This window comes from Apium graveolens, chromosome 10 (assembly GCF_009905375.1).
Source record: "Apium graveolens cultivar Ventura chromosome 10, ASM990537v1, whole genome shotgun sequence".
NCBI lineage: Eukaryota > Viridiplantae > Streptophyta > Magnoliopsida > Apiales > Apiaceae > Apium > Apium graveolens.
In genome coordinates, this window is record NC_133656.1 from 166,286,611 (window position 1) to 166,309,156 (window position 22,546).

Sequence of the window (22,546 nt, forward strand, 5' to 3'; positions counted from 1 at the left end):
TTTGAAGGGGACTTGAATACTCGCTCAATAATCTAAAGGATCCGGCTCTGTGGTGTATTTTATATTCGCAACGAGGTTGTTGTTTTGATAAATGAATTGATTACTTACCCAACGTTCGGGAAGTAAGTCCATCTAATTGAGTCGGCATAAGCGACAGGCCGGGATACGGTCTATCAAAGTGTAAGTGGCTGGGTGGCAGTCCATCAATGCGTAAGAGGTCGGGTGGCGGTCCAGCACAAGGTCCTAATGCGGCCAGGGTGATGACCGGTGGGGGATTCATCCATCTACTAGTAGAAAAGGTTACATATTGGTATCTTTTCCTGATCAGCAAGATATCAGGTTTATGCCAAAATTCTCTTCTTTCCGAATTCATTGAATATGACAACTCTGTTTGTACTTTTCATAACAGAGGGTTTCAAGGAATGTATGAGATATATATATAGGTATATATATATATATCGGGAATTAATGAAATATCTAGTAACTTTATTTCTTTAAATGATATTTCAAAGATTGAATCTATTCAAGTCTTATCTTGTAGTCTCATCTATGTGATGAACTTTTGAAACTGATTATAACTTGAACGGTGGTAGTTCAAGTAGTATTCGGAAAAGATATAAGTATATTGGAGTATCTTGTAACTTCATTTTTTAACTTATATCTAGTAAATGATTATCTTATGTATGACAAAGATTTTTAGAAAAACGTTGAGACAAGGTTAGATATATGAGATCACCTTGCAACGATATCTTTATACAGTTATAGACTGGAACTCTGTGTATATTATGCATGGAAGGGGATTTCCAAAATTTTGAAAAGTATATATACATATATATTGAATATTTTACGACTTGGTCGCGCTAAGTTATCAAACTTGGTTCATTTCTTCTTAACCAAGACTTTCATGAGTACTATGAGAATGCTCATATATTGTAAATTATTATACATATTATTTCGGTGGGCTTGTTGCTCACCCTTGCTTTCTTCTTTCATCACACAACAACAGATAGACAAGATGAACATGACCAAGCTCCCAATTCGTGAACGGATAGGAAACGTTCCGCAGTTTCCTGTAGGCGTTGATGCCGTTGTGGCTGAGGTAGGAACTACCAATAGGCTAGGTTTTCAACTTTTGATGTACCAGACTTATGTATATTTATGAATTGTAATAATGGCAAAGAATATGTAAATTTATTCAGAAACCCTTTTGAGGTGTAATGGCTTATAATTGTGAAATAAAATGACTTGTGTTATTTTTGGATATGCATCTCTGAGACTATAACTTGTGGTGTGTGTGTATATTTTGGGGTCACAATACGCAGTAGTTGGTTGATTATTAAGATTAAGTATTATTAAGGGAAATGGAACTCGTGACAACCCGGATCCCCAACCCCGGATTTGGGGGTGTTACATTTACTGATGTCAAGAATGTGACAAAGTCACATATAACAGCTGTTAATGTTCCTTGTAAAATTATACTTCCTGAAGAAGATAATAAAATCATTCTAGCAACTGAGTCTAAAGCACGCCAGAAGCGTGGTAGACCTATTGGATCCAAGGATAAAACTCCAAGAAAAACAAGAAAACTTGATAAAAAAGTTGGAACATCAAATGACATCATAAATTTAATCACTGAAGAGACGTCTTCCAAGGATGATCAAACATCTGAAATTGTTGATAATGAAGAGATCTCGATAAATTATGTCATTTCAGGAAAGAGGTGGAACAGAAAAGAAATTGTCGTGGATGATATATTTGCATATGCAGCTGTACTTGACATTTTTGAGGAAATCGAGGATCATGAACCTAGATCGATCTACGAATGTAAAAGAAGAAATTATTGGCCAAAGTGGAAAGAAGCTATTGAAGCAGAATTGAAATCACTTGAAAAATGCCAAGTTTTTGGACCTATTGTCCAAACACCTGCAGGTGTAAAACCCGTTAGATATAGATGGGTATTTGTGCGTAAAAGAAATGAAAAAAATGAAATTGTGAGAAACAAGGCACGCCTTGTTGCTCAAGGCTTCTCACAAAGACCGGGAATCGATTACGAAGAAACTTATTCCCCGATAATGGATGCAACAACATTCATATTTTTGATAAGTTTATAAATTCTAGAAGGGCTCTGAATAAATTTAATGGATGTTGTGACTGCCTACTTGTATGGGTCACTCGATAGTGACATTTACATGAAGATCCCTGATGGATTAAAAATGCCTGAAGCATATAGTTCAAGACCCTGAGAGATTTACTCAATTAAATTATAAAGATCATTATACAGATTGAAAAAATTGGGTCATATGTGGTACAATCGTCTCAGTGAATATCTTTTAAAATATGGATATACTAATAATATAATATGTCCATGTGTTTTTATTAAAATGACAAAATTGGGGTTTACTATCATTGCAGTATATGTTGATGATTTAAACATCATTGGAACTCCAGATGAACTCCATGAGATGATTGGATATTTGAAAAGAGAGTTTGAAATGAAGGATTTGGGTAAAACAAAACGCTGCCTTGGTTTTCAAGTTGAACATTTATCTAAGGAATCTTTGTCCACCGGTCTTTATATATTGAAAAGATTCTTAAACGGTTTATTATGGATAAGGCATATCCTGTGTGTACACCCATGATTGTACGATCATTAGAAAAGAAGAAGGATCCATTCCGCCCAAGAGAAAAGGGAGAAGAAATTCTCGGTCCTGAAGTTATGTATCTAAATAAACTAAAACATGTTTTATTATACATGTTTTGACATAATTATAAATTAAGAGCGTGTTAATCTTGAAGTTTCAAAATGATAATTTTATTCAATCTCCACTAACCTATTTTATAAAGTTCTAACTAATTTTGCAGGCGGAAAGTGATAGGGAATGAAAAATTGAATAAATTAAGTGGAGATTTTCTTTTGCTATGAATTTAATTGGTGCAGGCAATTTTTAACGAGGCAACATCACGTGCAAGGAATGATGATTAAAGGAATCCAACATATTTCTTTACAAAGGCATTTCCTACCACTCCATTCGAGAAATTAGTACACATAATTGGGATGTGCAGGCTTCGAGATCTATGTTGATATTCATAGTAATGTCAAAATGAGGGGGAGATATAATACGTTCATTATTACATGTGCTTAACACATGTACTCTTTTTCCTTCACTAGGGTTTTTCCCACGGGTTTTTCCTAGTAAGGTTTTAACGAAGCATGGTGTTCTTATGAGTCATCTAAGGGGGAGTGTTATGTATTAATAGATGACTCTTAGCCTTTAATATCTTAATTACTAACAACCTTTGGCTCTCAATTTTCCTTGTAACATCCATTCTACTAGCATATATAAGGTTTGCTTATACTTTGTTTATACTTTGTTTATGATATAGAATAACAAGATGATCTCTTTCGTTATTATCTAGTTCTCTATCTGAATCTCTATTATATATAAAAAATAAGCTTTTCTTACATTAAAAAACAAAAGAAAACCTGTCAAAAAAGAAGAGAAAAAAGACAATATTGTAATGGATAATTAGTTTGGTGACACACAGACACACAAGGGAGCTTTGGTTTTGTAATACAATGGCAGTTCTCAACATCTCTTACATGTGTCTTTCCAAACCACTCCTTCCAAAATCCAATCACTCTTCTTCTCTTCACTTCTCATCTTCACTTAGTTCTCCCAAAGTACATATTAACCACTTCTAAAAACACATAACATACTTACACAGCCATCTCTATATATCTTGTTGACACATTTTCTTTTTTGCAGGAACTAAAGAACGCCAATGTCAAAGTAAATGAAAATTCTTTTGGAGAGTTTGTAGCTAAAGCAGGCTTTGTGGGTCTTCTCTCTGCTTCGCTCTTCTTTGCATCTGATCCTGCACTTGCATTCAAGGTAACCATTCTACAATTTCAGAGTCTTGTGAAGCATGCTGTGAATTCTTGATTTTTTTTTGACAAGGTTCGAACCCCGACATCCCGTAAAGGGTGCGAGATAGATATGGCCACACCAAGTGGTGTGGGGTTTCTTCCATTTCCTTGAATTATATTGATTCTAGATTAATGAGCAGTTTTTATTTTTGCTGTAATCTTTTAATATGTGAATAGGGTGGAGGTCCTTATGGTTCTGAAGTAACAAGAGGTCAGGATTTAACTGGTAAAGATTTTAGTGGCAAGACTTTGATCAAGCAAGACTTTAAGACGGTACTCATATCCATTTCTACTCACATTATTGGTTATTAGATACTAGAGGCTCATGAATAAGTTTTTGAGTTTCAGTCAATATTGAGACAAGCCAATTTTAAAGGTGCAAAGTTACTTGGAGCTAGTTTCTTCGATGCTGATTTAACAGGTATATGACTTCTGACTGCTACGTTGTAACTTGCAAGATTACTTGTTCGATTTGTTATGAAAATGGTAACTAGGCTAGGTTGAGAGATAATATTGTATTATCCCCTTAAAGCCAAATAATAAAAGGAAAAGATTGAACATGTAGCGGAGAATATAGGAATTGTTCAAATGTGTGTTGCTAGAGGAAGCGGGAAACAGGTGGAAATTTAACTTAATATAAGTACAAATGGGGCAGTATTGATGATTTAGGAACTTGTTGTAACTCAAGTTAAGTAGAATTGTGCTATAGGTAATTCGTTGTATTAATTACGAAACAATACAAGAAAACATTATATATGAAGCTTTGTGAGAGAAACAGTTATGTGTACAGTCGCTGAGCAAGTTTACTTCAAATATAGAAAACTACTTCTATTTTTAGACTAGTTACCGGATGAAACAGAAATTTCTTTTTGTCTAAGAGCCACCGGGCCACATTCAAGATCCTTGATACACTCCAGGAAAAAGCAACACTTGCTAATCCCTTTTGATTAATGTGTTGACATTCCTACCCAATCTCTATGGTAGATTCTACTTAAACAAAACTATGAAAGGGCGGAAAGAAGATAGTAGAAAAGCTTAAGATTGTATTGGGAAGCAACTCAACTTGTGGTTTGTGTGTTTGTTTGCATGTCTTTGATAGTCCACGGCAGTAAGTATGCCCAACAACTGTTTGGTAGAGAATGTTTGTAAGTTGCATGCTCTTCTTGAAAGATTTTACTGTGCTGCATACATTTGTACATATGTTGGTGGTTTAACTATCTTCTCAGGGTTACATTAGTTCCAGCCTTGTTTATTTTTTTCTGGGAGTTGTCTGTTTATTTTTCAGGGGCTGATCTATCAGATGCTGATCTTAGAGGTGCAGACTTTTCGTTGGCAAATGTTACAAAGGTTGTTTACTTTTGATTTGATCGTAAATTTTAGTGAATTCATTTTCTTAAAAAAAGTTAGTTAGTTGCGTATATATCTATGTTAAATACCTTTCCTACCTTATTGGTATTACAATACATGATCTGCTGTATTTGAAAAAAAAATGTCTAAATCTAGGCACTATAATAAAAAGAATTCATTTTTTTTGATGCATTTATTAATATATTTTCTGGTGTCAAATAAAGAGTACATCAAGCTTGGTTGGATTGGCAAAAGTTTATCGTATTCTCTGATTCTAGGAAGAAGTTTAGAACCTCTATGTGTATGCTACTTGAAAATAACTTTTGACAACTAAAGCGCATTGTATCATTTAAAGATATCAGTTGGGACAGTAGGAGTGCCTAAACATTGTGACAAAACTACATTGGTCAAGTATGGTTATCCAAACTCAAGCTCGACTAACTATGAGACGAGTACATGTAAAACATTTTGTTGCACTCAATCTCTCAAAAAAACAAGCCATAGATGAGCCACTGTGAGCTATAAATTTGTAAGGTCTGTGAAACTTGACAATTTACTCATCTTGTAAGCTTATTTAATAGTTCAGGATCCGATAAGTATATTTGCAGTCGCAAATTTGTAATATGTTATTTGATTGTCATTTAGATTGAATGTATTTATCCGGATAAGATTTTGGGTTAGGGTAAAAAGTCAAAACTCAAAATGGAGGAAATGATTACTGTTGATTTTGATTGTCTTCCCGGCTTAGGATCATTGTCCGTTACCAGTAGTCTCTGCATTGACTTTGCAGGAAATATTATCTTAAACTTTATACTTGTTGCTAGATAGTATTATACTAGGGTTGGGATTATTTGTATTCACATGAGAATCCTTCCAAATTTGAGCCACGAACGAAGTGCAATTTATGAACTTTCTATTGTGCTAGTCAAATTTATGCTAGATAGTACCACCCTGATTTTTTTGAATGAGATGTCAGTTGGAGCAAGAGGTAAAATTTAGATGAAGTGCCTAGTTTGCACTTTTGATTTAAATGGTCGCGTCCAACTTGGCACCATTGCTATTCATGTGTACCCTGTAGTTAAACTTATTAAGATTTATATGTATCATTTTATACTTGTTACTAAATAGTAGGTTGGCATTATTTCATATGACAATCCTGGAAAATGTGAACCACAACTAAGAAGTATAGGCCTATTTCTTCTCAAAGTTTAACACTCTGTAATATTAATATAAATTATATGCATAACACATTTAAGTTCTTTCCCTAGATATTGAATAAAAACTAGTCACTGGGTGTCTGACAATGCAAAATATGTGTACTTCACATTGGTTTTCCTGTTTCTTGGTTTGTAAAGGTCACTAACAATAATAACAGATATTGAAAATAGGATCACGTCATCCTGTTAACATTTTTAATCAATAAAAAAATTTGACTGTGAAACCTAATTATCATGACATAATGGACTGTTCCCACCTGATTAGCCTTTTAATTTGGTTATATTATTGAGAATTACATGTGCAGTCCATGCAATAGAAAATTAATGTTACAAGGTTGTCCTTGGACATTCGCGCTCAAAATTCGTCATCTATTCATGACAATTGATGATCACTTTCTGCAGGTCAATTTGACTAATGCTAACTTAGAAGGCGCACTTGCGACGGGAAACACATCTTTTAAGGGATCGATTATAACAGGGGCAGGTAACCAGAACCTTCAACAACAGTTCCTTTCTTGAAGTTCAATTCGTGTTCGATGGTCAGTAATATTAATTTCAAGTAATGTATTGCTTGTTTTTCATGAGCTATCTAGTTCCATGCATATTATTTTGTATGGGACTACTTGCTAGATACAATATCGATTACATATATTATAGATAAGAATAGAACGACAATTAACCATTATTGTAGCACTTTAGCTATAAACCCATAAAAACATCCACCATTACCTATTGGTGCATCGCTTGAACACCCCCTTGGGTTTGTGACCCATAATTTCCAATCATCAGCTGAACAGAAATTAGTTTTTATGCAATTTTAATACAAGGAGGTAGTCGGGGGTGCCTCCTTAGCCCTTGATTCCCATGTGCTAACCAACTTCAACTAAACTCTAAGAAGCTGTTTTTTGTGAACTGAATGGAATTTTTCATTCTTCTCAATTAAAACGTCAACGGGTTAGCTTAACAAAAAAATGTCAATGGGTTGATTGTAAGCCAGTTTTTTGATGCATTGTTTTGCTCCATTCTGAAAGATAATATGTTGTTCGGTAGGGGTTATCTAATTAGTTATTTATCAGTCGTAAGGTTTATCTAATTAGTTATTTATCAGTCGTAACAATTCCAACTCGTGCTTTGTCAGACTTCACCGACGTACCATTGAGGGGAGATCAACTGGAATACCTCTGTAAAGTTGCCGACGGGTAAAAAGTCTCCAACTGTCTTTGGCTTGCTATTGTTCATCTTCATTATTCTAATGTAGTTTATTGTCTGTTAGGGTGAATCCAACAACTGGAAATGAAACAAGAGAAACACTGCTGTGTAGATAAGTGCTCTTCCACTACCAAGGAGCTGTACTTATTACAGGCAAGAATATTTGAGCGCCAGGTTTTTAGTTTCTGTCAAAAGACAACACTGATAATACTCTTCCTTGTTGCTCTGCGAGCATTATGATAGCTAGGTTATATTTATTCTGCTGATTGCATTCACGTTACAGCCAAAAAAAATGCAACAGTTGATCTTGGAATAATATCCATTTTTGGGTTAAATTCTATAATCTTTTCCTCCTCAGCCAAGACGCTAATACCCGGTTTTCATTCTGGGGCAATCTCAAAAAAGGAAAAAAGAATGCTAAACTGTATAAAAGATTAGTAAAAAATTCCCCAAGGTAATTGTAGGGTTCGAACTGAAATTATCATAAATTTCCTTTTCATTGAAAAAGGTAAATGCACCCTGGCGCATGATATCCAGAATCCCAAGGAATCAAGCCCTACTTGAAACGATTTGTAGAATGATACAACAAAACAAAATTGTGTTTCTTAGCTTCCCGTATATATTTGGATCTAATAAAAATCTCCCAGAGTTATGATACATTCTATGTCGCCATATAAAGTTACAACTATATATGGAGAAACCCACTGACCGTGCTGCTCTACATCTCTACCACTAAATTTATCTACATGACTTAATAACTTAAAAGTAACCTCTTAAATGGTTTACAAACTCAAGGGCCACGTCTTCTAATCTTAACCTTCATCTTCCCATAGCTGAAGTTTTCAATCTCGCAAAGTTGTCTAAGTGGTGCCTGCACATTCACATTCGTGTCATCGAATATTAATACTGATAATAGTATAATAGCGAAGGCAGACATATACAAAGAAAATTATGAAACAGAACTACTGGTAATTAAATTAGTTCTTAAAAAAAATCCTAACAAGAAGCTTCTCGAATCATTTAAACTCAGATTCTAGGCAATGATAGACAAACACCAAGAAACAAATTTATTATTATCTCCATTCTTCCTTTTGGAAATAATTTTTTCACGCAGCTCAAAGGATTCAAGTTAGATTACTTAGCATCTTACTCCGTTCCTTGATTAGAAAGAAAAAACTTTGACTCATTGTTCTTGCAATGAAATAATCGACTAAAAGCTTTACTAATGCTGCACTATGTCAAAAGCAATTATGTCCACCTCTTCCCTGCTTCACCTAATTATATGTGTAACTTTAAGGTTTTGATCAGGGGCTTCTGCCAATTTAAGAATATAAGGTTTCAGTTTGTGAACTTTTAGTGAAGTAGAAAAAGCCTCAGACATTTTTATTATTACTTTGGCTCAAGGCAGAGCATGGAAGGACATTTACCATAAATGAAAGTATGGGTTCTGCTTTTGCTATTAGTGCAATAACAAAAGCACCTGAACGACCCAATGTCACTAGTGATTGAATAATAAACGAACACTATAATCAAAATACTAGTGACTGTTGAGGTAATGTAGATGGGGACAGATACCTTTGTAAATTCCCGAGGATCCATCTTTGGAGCGGACACAATAATCTTCTCCACACTACGCCGATAATCAACTTTGCCCTTGCACTTTTTTGATGATTCAACCACAGATTTTTTATAACTTGTTAATGTCTCTGTTTTGCTAACCTCTTGAGCCCAGTCAAAAAAATAAATTATTGGGTGTTCGCAACGGTCAGAGCTAACAGGTCGGGTGTTGAATGTAAATGGTCCATCAGCCCAAGACCGCCATGTTTTGAACGTCTGCAGAGGTATCTCCAAATCCGGAGGCAGTAAGAATGAATTGTATATCTGAATAGTGTAACCCCATGAAATGGATATTGACCATATGCCTCCCCAGTTCTTGTAGTAGCAAACAGAATGCTGCAACGTTCGGGAAGGGTCAAGCTTGTAAGCTTGCATTAGGGTATTTAAAGATTCATCCTGAGTCTGGTTCGGAAACAACGGGCTCAGATAGTCAAGGTGGTGTAATGTTACTAGGGGTGCCACAGGATGTGCTGCAAGGAGACCATACGCATCACCTCTTATGTCATTCTGAAAATGAAAAATTAGCCTCAAATTTAAATTAGGATGTCAATGCTATTAGACTTTTTCATGCAAGTTTTATGTTTTAGTAGTCATTAGACTCATTACTCATTAGCACAACATGGCCATGTAACATTCATGGCATAGTTCATTAACAAAACAAGTATATTAGATAAATTATTTTTGCAAAAAAAAACATACTAGTACTATTACTATCACAATATACACAATTTAGTAAAACATTGGAAATTACAGATTGTTTTTTCTTGTTAAACTTATTGTATTGCAGTTATATTACCTCTTCAATACCAAGGAGGCCTCTTTTCCTCATTCAATTTTACATTAGAAGTTCGTTTTATATGTGGTCATGTATTTGGTCAGAGTGCCTAAGTTTCAGTCAAGGGCTTTCAATACGGAATAATTGTCATGTATATTGATAGCCTATTGAAAAAGCTCTTTCCATCTCCCCAAACCACTGATAAAACCTCAACTTTTCATGCCGCTTATATTTATATTATCTAAGGATTCCTACAATACAATTGATAATTCACTAAAACATATATATTACAATAAATAATATTTTACTTAAAATTTATATTAGTTATATTTTTATTGATCCCGAATAAGTATACAATTCCAGAAGGCTAAATAGAATGGTAACAAATCAGGATTTTCCAACTGCAATATTCCTGTTTCAACAAATGAAAAAAAAAACTAAATTTGCATATCCTATTTTATCTATTTCTAGTTTATTCTTATGGTAGGTTATTAGTGAGTAATAGATGTTAAAATTAAGATCAAAGGCAACAAGGAGGACAACCTACCAGAGATCAATGGCTACAAAGAAGACACCTTAGGGTGCAGTTTCCTATGGAAGACTACACCTGTCAAAACAAAGGAGAAGCACAACTTTCACAACCATTAAAAGTGGGAACCATGTAAAGGGACAGCAAAAAAAAGTCCAGGACAAATCACATGCTTTTTAATAAATTAGACTTGTCATCACTTTGGTAACTCCACAGAAAGTAACCATTCTCTTGAAAGAGACTGTTCTGAAAGCAATAGTCATCCACCAGGATCAAGAAAACTTAAATCAAAATACATAATAGTAGACCACACATTGTTCAACAAAAGTTATTTTCATGATCAGTTCAGCTTAAAAAGCTAATCCCCTGAATATTTCTGAAAACTAAAACCCCAGGAAACAGCTTTTGTCTTGAAAGTATATTCCAAAAATAAATTACGGACTCAGGCAAATAGAAATAGGAGAATAGTGCGTTTCACCTAAAAGCTCAACATAATCAAAGAAGAAAGCAATATGTATTCTTATCTAAAAAAAATTCAAATTGTTCTCTTGTCAAGGTAGTGACTATGATCTCTCCCACCTAACCAATAGTTTCTCGGGATGCATATGTAGGCTCAACTACGCTAACATTGATAATTTGATTTACGCAAGTATAACAAAAAAACATAAGATAAGCAAATGCAGGCTCATCTATGCTCTCATTGATAATTTAATATATGCAAGTATATCAAAAAAAACAAAATATAACAAAACTAAGAGAAAATCTGTATGAGCGAAAGCAGGGCATGCGAACTTGGGATTTTGAATCTACGGGGTCTTGATGGTAAAAATAAATAAAAAGAGCAAAATATACTCCTTACCTTTTTGCAAGAATAGAACCTTAATCAAACTTTCTGGTTCCTAATTCAGTTGGAAAAATTAAGCAAGTATCAATCCTGATATCAAACTTGCGCTACTAGTTTTTGTGACATTAAGGAGATTACAAATCAATGAGGTGAAATAAAGTTATTGCTACAACATTTAAAAAGCTCCACGGGGGCTCATAAACCAGAATTCTGATTTTAGACAGTGATCAAGTGGTGTCAAAATCTTATGCCACAATACTATCTCTGTATGAACACCCTGATGAGCAAGGTAATCATCAATAAGTGGAGCAAGGCAATCATCAATAAGTGGAGAAAAAAGAAACTTTGATTCTTCTAATTTTGTTCAACATTCTTAAACAAAGCCAAAAAAATGATGTATCTTTGAGGCACATACTGAGGTGGAATTTTTTTAAAAGAAGACGGTACCAACAAAATTGACCCTTGGTGCATCTTCACAGTCAATAGACAAAAAAGAAAAGAAAAGATGTTCTAGGTTTAGTTCTAAACGTTGAAAGACTAAAGCAGTCCAAAGGTTCTACCTTTTGAAAACTACAGAGCTTAAACTAACAAGCTTTGATTCCATTAACCCTAGGCATGCTGCATGCATAATATTAAAAAAAAAAAAACTATAGGTGGGCAACTGGGCAAACAGCTCAATGATCAAGAGGAATGGCCCAGTGTGTTATTTACCACAGAGTACAGGGACACCAGTAGGGTAATACTATGGAGGTAAGGTCAGTGTAACTAAAAATATAAGTACGCCTGCACATGCACCAGTAAAATTCTAGTAATATCAAAATCACTATGTTCCCTAAAGACTGGTATACATCTCAAACATGAAATGTTTACCGTCAAAAGTGATTTAAGTGAGTCTGGCTTCATTGAACTAAATATACACACATCTAAAATCTACAATGATTCATTTCAAAATTATATCAACTTCAAGATTTAGGATTTGTGTTGGTCCTATACTGTTATCTAAAATTTCACAAATCAACACATTAGGCCGAACTATCACACGAGATCTACAAATGTGAATGCATCTTGCTTCGCTAAAATCAAATAATGCATTGGTCCGCAAACTAATTTTCTCATATCACCTAATGATCCGCATTCTTCAAATGTGTACTCAACACTAGGTCATTTCGCTCTAAACTAAAAACAAATGTAATACGTTAAACCTGCAAGTCAAAACTATAAAATCTAAAAAAATTCCATACAATTTAAATTTAAGCGAAAAACCATGTAAAAATAATAAATAACATAAACGCAACATTCGAATAGTTAAATTACCTGATGAAACCCGGATTCTTTCGTAAGTGGAACGCCAAACTCACTAACACAAGCCCAAATTCTTTGATCAGAACCATAAAAATTCGAGTACCGATCAAGACAACCATCCATAGCTTGGGACAACTGTTTGGCTAACGGATAACTAACCGCAAATCCACCACCACCAAATGCCATGTCATACGAATGCAACACATCTTGCTCCACACTTTCGGAATTTCCACCAACATAAAACATTTTTTCGTGATCATATTTTTGCAAAACTGTAACTAAATTATCTACAAAGAATACAGTGTCATCATCTCCCATCACAAACCATCTCACATCGGGTAAGCCGACCCGAAATGAGTCGGATACTATCCGAGCTATCCGAACCGCAGACTGTGATGACGAAAATTTGAAGTGTGTCCAATCTGAGGACACTTTGTAAGGTGGTAAGTTCTCGGGCCACTTTGTATCCGGGTCGGGTTTTTCATCCAGCCAAACGAATCCGCGCGTGTAGTTCACGCGCCACCATAACTGACTATATTTCTGCCTGTTGCTCCATGTTTTCGCTGACCCGCCAATTCCAAACACAATATGCGAGATGTTGGTCAAGCTTCCGGGTCGGGTCATGTCGATACAAACGGGTCGGGTCATATTTGTATTGACAGGAAAGTCTTGGTACCCGAACCGCCAACGTGTTTGTGACCCGAAAAATGAGTAGAAGACAATTATAATGGAGGTGATGATGAAGGTGATCATCAAAGTGGCCTTAAACGACGTCGTAATGATGTCGGATAATTTATCGGTGAAAATGGATAGTTTCAAGGATTTGAACGGGTTATGACCCGGTTCTCGTCCTTGTACGGACATGTTCAATGAAACAACAACAAAATTGAGTGTTTTGTATATATGCGTGTTTTGTTTGTGTTCGTGTTTCAGTGTTATGTTGTGTAAGAGAAGGAGAGCAAATATATGGGAAGATGAATTTAAGTGGTGAAATGAAGGTGGTGGGTGAATGGTGATGGTGGTTAATATTTTTCTTTTTACCGTGAGATATCGATTTACAGCCTACAAGGTAAACAAATCAGGAAGATACGAAAAATCGAAAATATGTTTGCTGTCAGGTAGATTTGATATGGAGTATTAAATAGTTGAATTTTGAAGGAAGGTACGAAAATAAAACTACTATACTGTCAGAAAAAATAAAATTGTATCACATTAACATGTGTTATTTAAGCATAAAAACTTTGTAATTTTGTAGTTCTTTATAAGTTTGACCCAGAACCATCAACATTGGGGACTCCTGACACACGTAAGGATGTAATCACATATTTAATATGATAATTTATGAAAAAATAGTAATATAATATATATAATTTATATCATTATCTCAAAAATATTTAAAATTCACGTATTTAATATTAAATACATAATAATTTAATAATATTTGAATTTAAATATATTAATTCAAGTATACTTATAAAATAAAATTGTTAAAATTGAGTATAGTATTCTTTTAAATAAAAAACAAATTATAAAAATATTAGTTACACAGACAAAAAACTTCACCCCGCAAATTTCAATTTCTAGCTCCATTCCGGGTTTAACTATATTTTGACTTCTTTTTTAAATACAAATGGGTTAAACTTCTTGTATCTTTTGTTCTTGTAACATATACAAACAAAATCCAAAATATTTAGCGAGAAAGATAAATAATTTCAGGACATTGTTTAAAATTTTGAGAGGGTCCCTGGATTTTAGTCATCGAAAGGATGTAAAGTAGGATGAAAGAGAATGATAATGAACTACAATTTCAAAGTACGGGAAGAAGGAGGATAAAATTAGGGCCGCAAATCAACAGAGTTGTGGGTGAACAAAATTCGGGATCGGCTCTTTTAAATGAACTCGGCTCGATTTATTTTTTTAAATGAGCCGGCCGAATATTTTGTCTATTCGGCTCGGACTCGGCTCGAACATGGTAACTCGACTAGACTCGGATAAAGTTTATATATATTATAAATAATAAATTATTATCAATCAATTAAATATTTTTAGTGGTACATTTTTTCATCATTTATTCATTATTTTACAAATTTTGTTTATTTTTCTCAATTCAACATTTAGTTTTTCGTAAGTAATTATCAAATTGTTACCATGATACATTCATCTCCTATTATTTATATTTCATAAACATCATTAAATAACTTGTAATTTACATAAACCAAATTTAAGTAAAACAACAAAAAAAATTTAAGTAAAACAACAACATAATAAAATTTGACATCGTCATTTTAAAAAGTAATGTACAATTTATAAACATACAAATGTCTTAATAATTAAAAATAAAAATGGATATATATTTTTAAAACCGTCTTGAAAAATAAAAGATATAGCTAGATTAAGAAATAAGTGTAAAGTGTGAGTGTGCATGTATAATTTTAAGGTAAAACTAGTAGTTGATCTCGATACAACTTGTAAAATTATAAATTAAAATTTAAGATTATTCGATTGAAAAATATATTCAAAATATTAGTGGACAAACTCGACTCGGCTCGAGTTCGGCTCAGTTCGGTTGTTCGTGAACAAACTCGTGTTTGGCTCGGGCTCGACTCGTTTATAAACGGGTCGAGCTTGAACATCACTTTTTGCTCGGTTATTAAACTCGGCTCGGCTCGGCTCGGTTCGTTTTAAAAATAAACTAAGCTCGGCTCGGTTCGGACAGAACTCGGTTCGGCTCTGTTCGTTTGCAGATCTAAATAAAATTCATAAAATTGAACAATTTCTTTTTATTTGTCATAAAAAACAAACTAGCACATTAAATCCTGACAATAAAAAAAGAGAGAAGGAAACTAGCACAAAAAATTAGGGCGTTTACTCGAGGCGCACAGGTACTGCTAGCGATTTTTTCCCGCTCAAACTTATTTATTTAAGCTTGAATGAGTTGAGTTCGAGGAAAAAATTAAATTTGTTTGTTAATCGAGTGAGCCAAGTACGCGAAACTTGATTATGTCAGACACGAAACTCACAAGAACGGCTTGTACTTAGAAACTTGAAAGCTCGTTTATAAAATCAATTGAATAGTTATTTTGTTAATTTTTTTGAAAACTTGAAAATATCTTGACATCTATATAGTTGGATGTTAGAAAAATATTTTTTAAAAATAAAAATATCAATATCAGATGAAGTTATAGGCATGACTAGAAGTGAATATAAATCTATCAAAATCTGAAACCAGGTTATTTTTTTTAATTTTTATAAATTCCAAAATTATTATTAAATTCGTGTGACTGAATAGTTAAAAAATAATTATTGGAACTTGTTTAAAAAAAAATCCCAAACCTCACGAGCCGCTCATGTCGTTAAAGTATGGCTTGCAAGTCAAGTTTGGCAGAGATTTTGTCTCGTTTAAGTTAGACGAGTCGTGGTTCTGCTAACTCAATTAATATTAACTCAAATTATTATTAATTTATGACGCGACTCGTTCGTCCCAAATTATACCCTAAAATTCATATTCCGATTTTAATTAAAAAAAATTATTAATCATGAACCAAGTATTTTGTTAATATCCTGACAAAAATATCAATATAACGAAAATGACTGTTAATTGGAAAATTGCAATTATCCATCTAATGCCCGACATTAAGTATTAACATAGGTCATCTTCACGGTATCACTCTTTCATCTTCGTTCTTAATATATCAGTATACCTTATCGAATTGAAGTCCCCTTGTTTTTTTACTAAACGAATTAAGTTAAAACATAAAATTCATGCTCGTTAATCTTTAGACATACTTAGCTTTAATGTTTGTTGATAATCTCTTTTCTAATTCTGTTATGAGAGCTGTAACCGGGCTCGTACAAGCTGAGTTTGAATCAGACGTAATTCAAAGTAAGATTAATTGAGATGAGTTAAGCCGATCCATTTAACTAATCAAGACTAAAATTATGGTCAAACTCGACTCGTTTAATTTCACAAATCGAGTCGGGCAAACCGAGTCGTTTAATTTTACACTTAATCGAATTTAAACCTCTATCCAAACTGGATTTATTTAGTTTCATGACTCGAGTTGAACCAACTCTTTTAACTAAAAGAATCGAAATCTATGCATAAATTCGACATGTTTAATTAAATAAGTTGAATGAATTCCTTTCCTGTTGACGAGTCTGAGACATTCGAGCTCGGAAGCCATCCTGCCCAGATTACAGTTCTACTATCGGGTTATTTAACCACACAACAAATTATGTATTCCCATAGTAACATTTCTTAAATTTGATAACAGAGAGACATCCAATTAATAGCATCACATGAGGAAGCTGTCCAGGGATTGAAAATGACTCTAAAGAGACATCATGGTCACTGAGATTTCCTGGTTGTTGAGGTTAAATAATGGCCATGCGTTACCAAAATTTCCTAAACTCTGCATTGCATTTTCTCATATAATCTGCTCTGCAGATTCGTATAATTTGATAAATAAAAAACAATGATCACAACCAGAGAAATGGGCCTGATGCCATTGTTCCCTATCAACATTTCTAATAACATGTTATCCATAAAATTGTCCGTTGTTGTCAAATCTTACTTTATTATATTATAATTGTTTATTTTTCCTTTCGTTTATTTCACTCCTACTAAATTTCAATGAAAGTCTATTCTTTCAGTGTGATACCCTACACAAATTATATATATAAATAAATACAATATGATGAGCGCATATAAATTATATTTATTTTTTTGAAAATTACATTTGTTATAGTAAATTGTTTAATGAATGATAAAGAAAATGTGTTCGAGAAATGAAATGTCCTCAATGACGATTCTTTTTATATGCTTGTCATTTTTTCAGTCAGAGTCCGAAATTCAAATCCAGAACATACTTCAAGACATTGATTCCTCGAGCTCAACTACTGCTTTTTTTGACAAATAAATAAAAATTATTAAAATATTAAACTCAGCCCGAACAAATCTCTATATTATCAGCTATAATTATAATTTGTTTATCTATATATCTTAATGACTACTCCTTATTTTATCCATAGGTAAATAAATTTACCCATGACCCAAATCCTATATAATTTGCTATATTCATGAATTATCCAAGTAACTTCAATTGACCCATTTTAATTAATATTTGACCACTTTTGAATTTCAAAATCAATCTATCTATGGAAAATAATTTTAAAAAAATCAAATCATGCATGATTTGCTCCGGTCTGTTACATCACTCTTTCACTCTTCTCTCCAATATCTCTCCAATCACCCTCTCTCTCTCTTTCTCAATTGAGAGGATCATCATTGCATCTGATAATCATATCATGGCACGAAAACGATAACAGAATCATGGAATCTCAAGGTATTGCTTTTAACCAATGTTTACTCATAATCAGTTTGCTTATTATCTGTGACTTTTTCATGTGATAAACCGGACATTACATTCTTCTGAAGGTATCGTCTCTTTTACTCTTTCTTTTTTGTAATTTTAGTATTATTTTTTGTATTGATTAGTCTATTTGTATAAATATTCTTAATCTACATTTATTTTGTTTTGGGCAGAGGATGATGTTGTGTTGATTAATTGTTATTCTCAGTGAACTAACAATGAGATTTACAGAAGGGGAGTTGAATGTAAATCTCAAAACTTTTTCAAGTTTTGAGCAGTTTCTAGTCTATGTGTTTTGATGAGCAAGTGTGTGTGAATTGTTTTGAGCTAATGCATACAGATATATATTCAAACACAAATATAAAGAACACAACAGACTTAAAAACTTTTCTGGTGGATTTGTTGTTCCACCAGAGATGTGTTATCTCAGAAAAACTGTGATTCAAAGAATTAAATCACAGTTGCTTCCTAGTACAAACTAGATGATTTTCTCTCTGGATTTTTCTAAACAGTTCTGGAAAATTCACATCTAATTACTAGCTGCTACTTGGTTTATATATCACCAAGTTTACAAGTGAAGACAAAACTGTAAAATACAATTAAAAGGTTCTTCACATATTTCTTCTTAATTTCTCTATCCAATGCAATTTAGGTTTGGCTGTGAATCTTTGAATACTTCCTTGTTTACACCAGAATGGAAATATTGCATTTTCTTGATTCCTCCTAGAGGCTGCCACATTCCAGTTTGTCTCTGTCAACCCATGTGCCTTGTCAGCTTATGAATTGTCACTATCAACTGCTATTGAACTAAGCATCCGTTGAAGCTTTCATCCGTTGATGTTTTATCCGTTGAAGCTTTATCCGTTGATGCATTAGCAGTTGAAGCTTTATCCGTTGACGCACTAATCCGTTGATGGATCTTATCTGTTGAAGCTTTAGAGATATCCGTTGAAGTTTTGTTTCTTATCCGTTGAAGGTCTTTAATATCAGTTGATACTTTTTCACTTATACAAAATTACAAGGCATGAAATATTTACAATTAGCCCTCCTATTTGCATATCCACTAGTAGTCAACATGACTGATAATTTCCCACAACATCTAAGAAGTACAACTTAAATACAGAGACTGAAATGTGCTACAATACTAAACTTATTTCTAAGTGAAACTACTGCTTCAACGGATAGCCAAGATGGTCTTCTCCGTTGAGGCTACAAACACTAGATTTCTAGTTAAGTGTTTTTGTTTAACTTATCATCAAACTAATACACATATTCCTAACAATCTCCCCATATTTATGTCTACTAGAATTGTAGGCATAAATTTTAGTTTAACTTGATGATAACAAAACACTTAATAAACATATGAACTGTAATAAAGCAGAAATTCAAAAGTGCTGCAAAAATGTGTATGCTGAGATGGAATTGAAAAATTACATTGTTTCCGAGGGTGCTCCTTTAACCTGAGCAGATTAATTTCTTTTCCTTTGACCCCTTGTTTTCTTTCCTAGCCTCCTGTCATTCTCCTCCATTTGGAGTTGGAGTTGTCTGTAGAACTCAACTTCATCTTCTTCATTGATGTCCAACTTTGATTGCATATCCTTGAGAGTTTCATTACTGGCAATCTTGAGCTGATCTTCAAGTCTGAAAAATCTTCTGACTCCTTTATTTTCTCTGAACTCCATCAACCAATGAGGTGATTTATGAACTGTAATTCCTCTTTCTTGGATGAGTAATGTTCTAGGCAAGGCATTGGGCTCCCACCAAGTCTTCCTTATGCCGGCAATCTTGTTGAGAATCTCAGTCTTGGCAGTCCTGGTAAAGCCAGAATCCCTTTTTATGGCTGAGTAAACTCTAACCAAGGTAGAGTAGCCTTCATTCAGAATCCTGTAGAGAGGCCAAGTCCTTTCCCCACTTCCTTTGTATTTGAACACTAGTCTCTCTGGAAGCTGTCTGTAGGCATCTATTCCCCTTACTTCCTCCAGCTCATCCAGATAGAGTTCAATATCTGAAAATTCCTTTATGTCACAAATGTGAACATAATCATCCTTAGAGGCTTGTGGCTTAGGCTTAGGCTTCTGAGTGAATTTGATTGAGGTTAGAGGAGGTGTTGATTTGATTTTCCTTTTCTGTTTCTTTGATGGTGGAGAAGTGGTTAAAAAGTGGGCAATTTGATGGTGTCCCAATCAATTGGTTCCTCCTTAGGAGTGATTGTTTTACAATGGATGTTTATGAAGGGGTCAGGCACAATGGGTTCAGGAATAGAAGGTAGTGGTTTGGATTTTGATTGGGTTTCTTCAGTCTCATCTACCATCATCTTTCTTTTTGCATTGGCCTTCTTTTTGTTCCCTTTCTACCATTCCTTTCTTTCCTTACTTCTTTCTTCCACATCATCACTAATCATGTCCCCCATACCTACATCTTCACTCTTGTCTTCAATTTCTTTCTTTTCTTCAGCTTGACTTGACTTTAGCTGTTTTTCAAGCTTTGCTTGTGCTCTTTTGTCAGCCTTTAGCTTTTTAGCTTCTTCCTTCAACCTTCTGGCTTCTTCCCTCTTGGCTATTGAGAATTCGGGATGTCCTTGTATCACACAGATACTCTTTCCCTCTCTAAAGATAATAGCCATGTTCATCCTTTCAACCACATCCTTGGTCTCCTTGTGCTTCATGATATTATCACCCAAAATCTTGTCTTCATCAGGCTTTGGAAGAGGAAAGTCCACTTCTTTCAGCTGAGCAAGGCTTAGAGGGTTTTTTGTAGAGTCCTTATTGGATCTGTTGTTGGGCTTGAGAACCATAGGTTTCAGATTCTTGGAAGAAATCTCTCCAACCTTATTCCTCCTAACTGGCTTGAGCTCCATAATGATTGGCTCCACCTTTGTGCTATGCTTCACAAATTGTGATTTAGAAGTTGTAGAACCAAAGATTTGTTGCATCCTTTCATCAATTTTCTTCCTTTGCTCTTTGACTTTCATCTCAGCTGCTGCTATCTGGATTAGATCAATTCCATCAAGCTTTCCTTTGATTTGAAGAGTTGAAGAAGTGGTGATGGCAGGAACTAACACTTTAGATATTTGAACTGTTGTTGATGGCTCTCCTTCCCCTTCCCTTTTATTCTCCCCCTTTTTGTTATCATCAAGGATAGGGGTCAAGCCTTGTGCTTTTGCCAGCTGCATTAGTAGATTTTTCTGAGATTGTTGATTCTAAAGAATGGTGACCATAGAGTCTTCAATGATTTGAACTCTGTTTTCCAACCTGGCCAGCCTCTTGTCAGCATCAGATTCTCTCCTCAATCTCACCAACAAATCTTGCATAGTACCATAAGGCATAACTGAATCCAACTTCTCAGCATTGTAGGATTTCAGATCAGCAATATCCTGCTTGAGTTCATCCACACTTAAATTATGTCTGATATGCTGCAATTGCAAGAGATTCAGAGAGTCTAGATGAGCTTGAAGAATAACCTTTGTACCAGCATCTGTAGTCTCCTGAAGGACCTTTTGAATAGTCATTACTTGCTTGACCAAAGCTACACCAAACTGTCCTGGTGTAGATTCCTCTGCCCATGCCCATTCAGGTAGATTTGGAACAGAACTTAAGCCTGCATCTCCCCCTAAGTTCATGCTCCCATCCAAAGAATTAGAGTCATCATCATTAGAATTTTCTCCAAATTCTTCAGATGGCTCACCAGCTTGAGAAGGCAGGCTATTAATAGCAGCTTTATCTCTTAGAAGAGATTCTGAAGTGTGTACAATGTTCAAAGTCTGCTCTGCCTCCACATTGCCCTGAGCAGCCAATAGTTGATAGGCTGAAACAGGATGAGTAAAAGTGTCAACATCCAAGGAAATGTTATCAATTTCAGCTTTGTAATGTTGCTGAAATTGTCTTTCCTTGTCAGCATCATCCACAATCATTGACTCACTAGCAATGGCTGGATCCACCCTTATAGCTTCTGTACCTGCCTTTCTCTCATTTTCTCTATATTCTTGCATCAGGGGCTCCCCCTGGCTCACACACACCCTCACACCCTCACCCTCACCTACTAAGGTGGCACTCCCCTCACTTACTTTTGCCATGCTGGAAGAAATAGCATGCATGTTTTGACTCTCAACCTCTCCTTTTGCCTGTGAGCAACCCAGCCTCTCACTCAAATTCTCACTCCCTTCCCTCAATCCTAGAAGTGATTGCACAGTAACCATGTCTTCTACACTTGGAATTGAATCAGTTATGTGTGTAGAGACCATCAACGGATAGGGAGTATCCGTTGAAGTGGAAACTGATGATATCAACGGATAACTGCTATTAAGCTTATCCGTCGAAGAACAACCACTTCTCAACGGATGAGAGATATCTGTTGAAGAAGGAAAAGATGTAGATATTGAAAGTGATATAATTGTTGAATCTGTGTGA

The 22,546-nt window shown here is 34.5% G+C and overlaps 2 protein-coding genes across 3 annotated transcripts; one reads left to right on the forward strand and one right to left on the reverse strand.

The window, feature by feature from the left end:
* Positions 1 to 3,487: 3,487 nt before the first annotated feature.
* Positions 3,488 to 8,058, forward strand: LOC141689726 (thylakoid lumenal 15 kDa protein 1, chloroplastic). 2 transcript variants are annotated; one of them, XR_012562489.1, is made up of 8 exons: positions 3,488 to 3,682; positions 3,768 to 3,893; positions 4,106 to 4,201; positions 4,277 to 4,349; positions 5,214 to 5,275; positions 6,895 to 7,031; positions 7,631 to 7,691; positions 7,766 to 8,058. XR_012562489.1 is itself a non-coding variant. In XM_074494084.1 (8 exons), exons 1-8 carry the CDS (start codon positions 3,578 to 3,580, stop codon positions 7,815 to 7,817), a joined length of 657 nt encoding a protein of 218 aa, XP_074350185.1. In that variant the 5' UTR covers positions 3,494 to 3,577; the 3' UTR covers positions 7,818 to 8,058. The 2 variants fall into 2 exon arrangements, 1 of the variants encoding a protein (XP_074350185.1); XM_074494084.1 differs by having other exon boundaries at positions 3,494 to 3,682; positions 6,895 to 6,976.
* A 93-nt stretch (positions 8,059 to 8,151) lies between these two features.
* LOC141689725 (uncharacterized) lies at positions 8,152 to 13,852 on the reverse strand. The gene is made up of 3 exons (XM_074494083.1): positions 12,781 to 13,852; positions 9,277 to 9,825; positions 8,152 to 8,572 (listed from the first exon to the last, which is right to left on the reverse strand). The coding sequence occupies exons 1-3, from the start codon at positions 13,630 to 13,632 to the stop codon at positions 8,492 to 8,494; spliced, it is 1,482 nt and encodes a 493-aa protein (XP_074350184.1). The 5' UTR covers positions 13,633 to 13,852; the 3' UTR covers positions 8,152 to 8,491.
* Between the last annotated feature and the right edge of the window lie 8,694 nt (positions 13,853 to 22,546).

Bases quoted from the DNA above. Each gene is read 5' to 3' on its own strand.
- LOC141689726 (XM_074494084.1), top strand. From the start codon at position 3,578: ATGGCAGTTCTCAACATCTCTTACATGTGTCTTTCCAAACCACTCCTT. The intron at 4,202-4,276 runs GTACTCATATCC...TTTGAGTTTCAG, and splicing joins TCAAGCAAGACTTTAAGACG to TCAATATTGAGACAAGCCAA. The intron at 7,692-7,765 runs GTAAAAAGTCTC...ATTGTCTGTTAG, and splicing joins CTCTGTAAAGTTGCCGACGG to GGTGAATCCAACAACTGGAA.
- LOC141689725 (XM_074494083.1), bottom strand. From the start codon at position 13,632: ATGTCCGTACAAGGACGAGAACCGGGTCATAACCCGTTCAAATCCTTG. The intron at 9,826-12,780 runs GTAATTTAACTA...TTTCATTTTCAG, and splicing joins AAGAATCCGGGTTTCATCAG to AATGACATAAGAGGTGATGC. The intron at 8,573-9,276 runs GTATCTGTCCCC...GTGAATGTGCAG, and splicing joins ATCCTCGGGAATTTACAAAG to GCACCACTTAGACAACTTTG.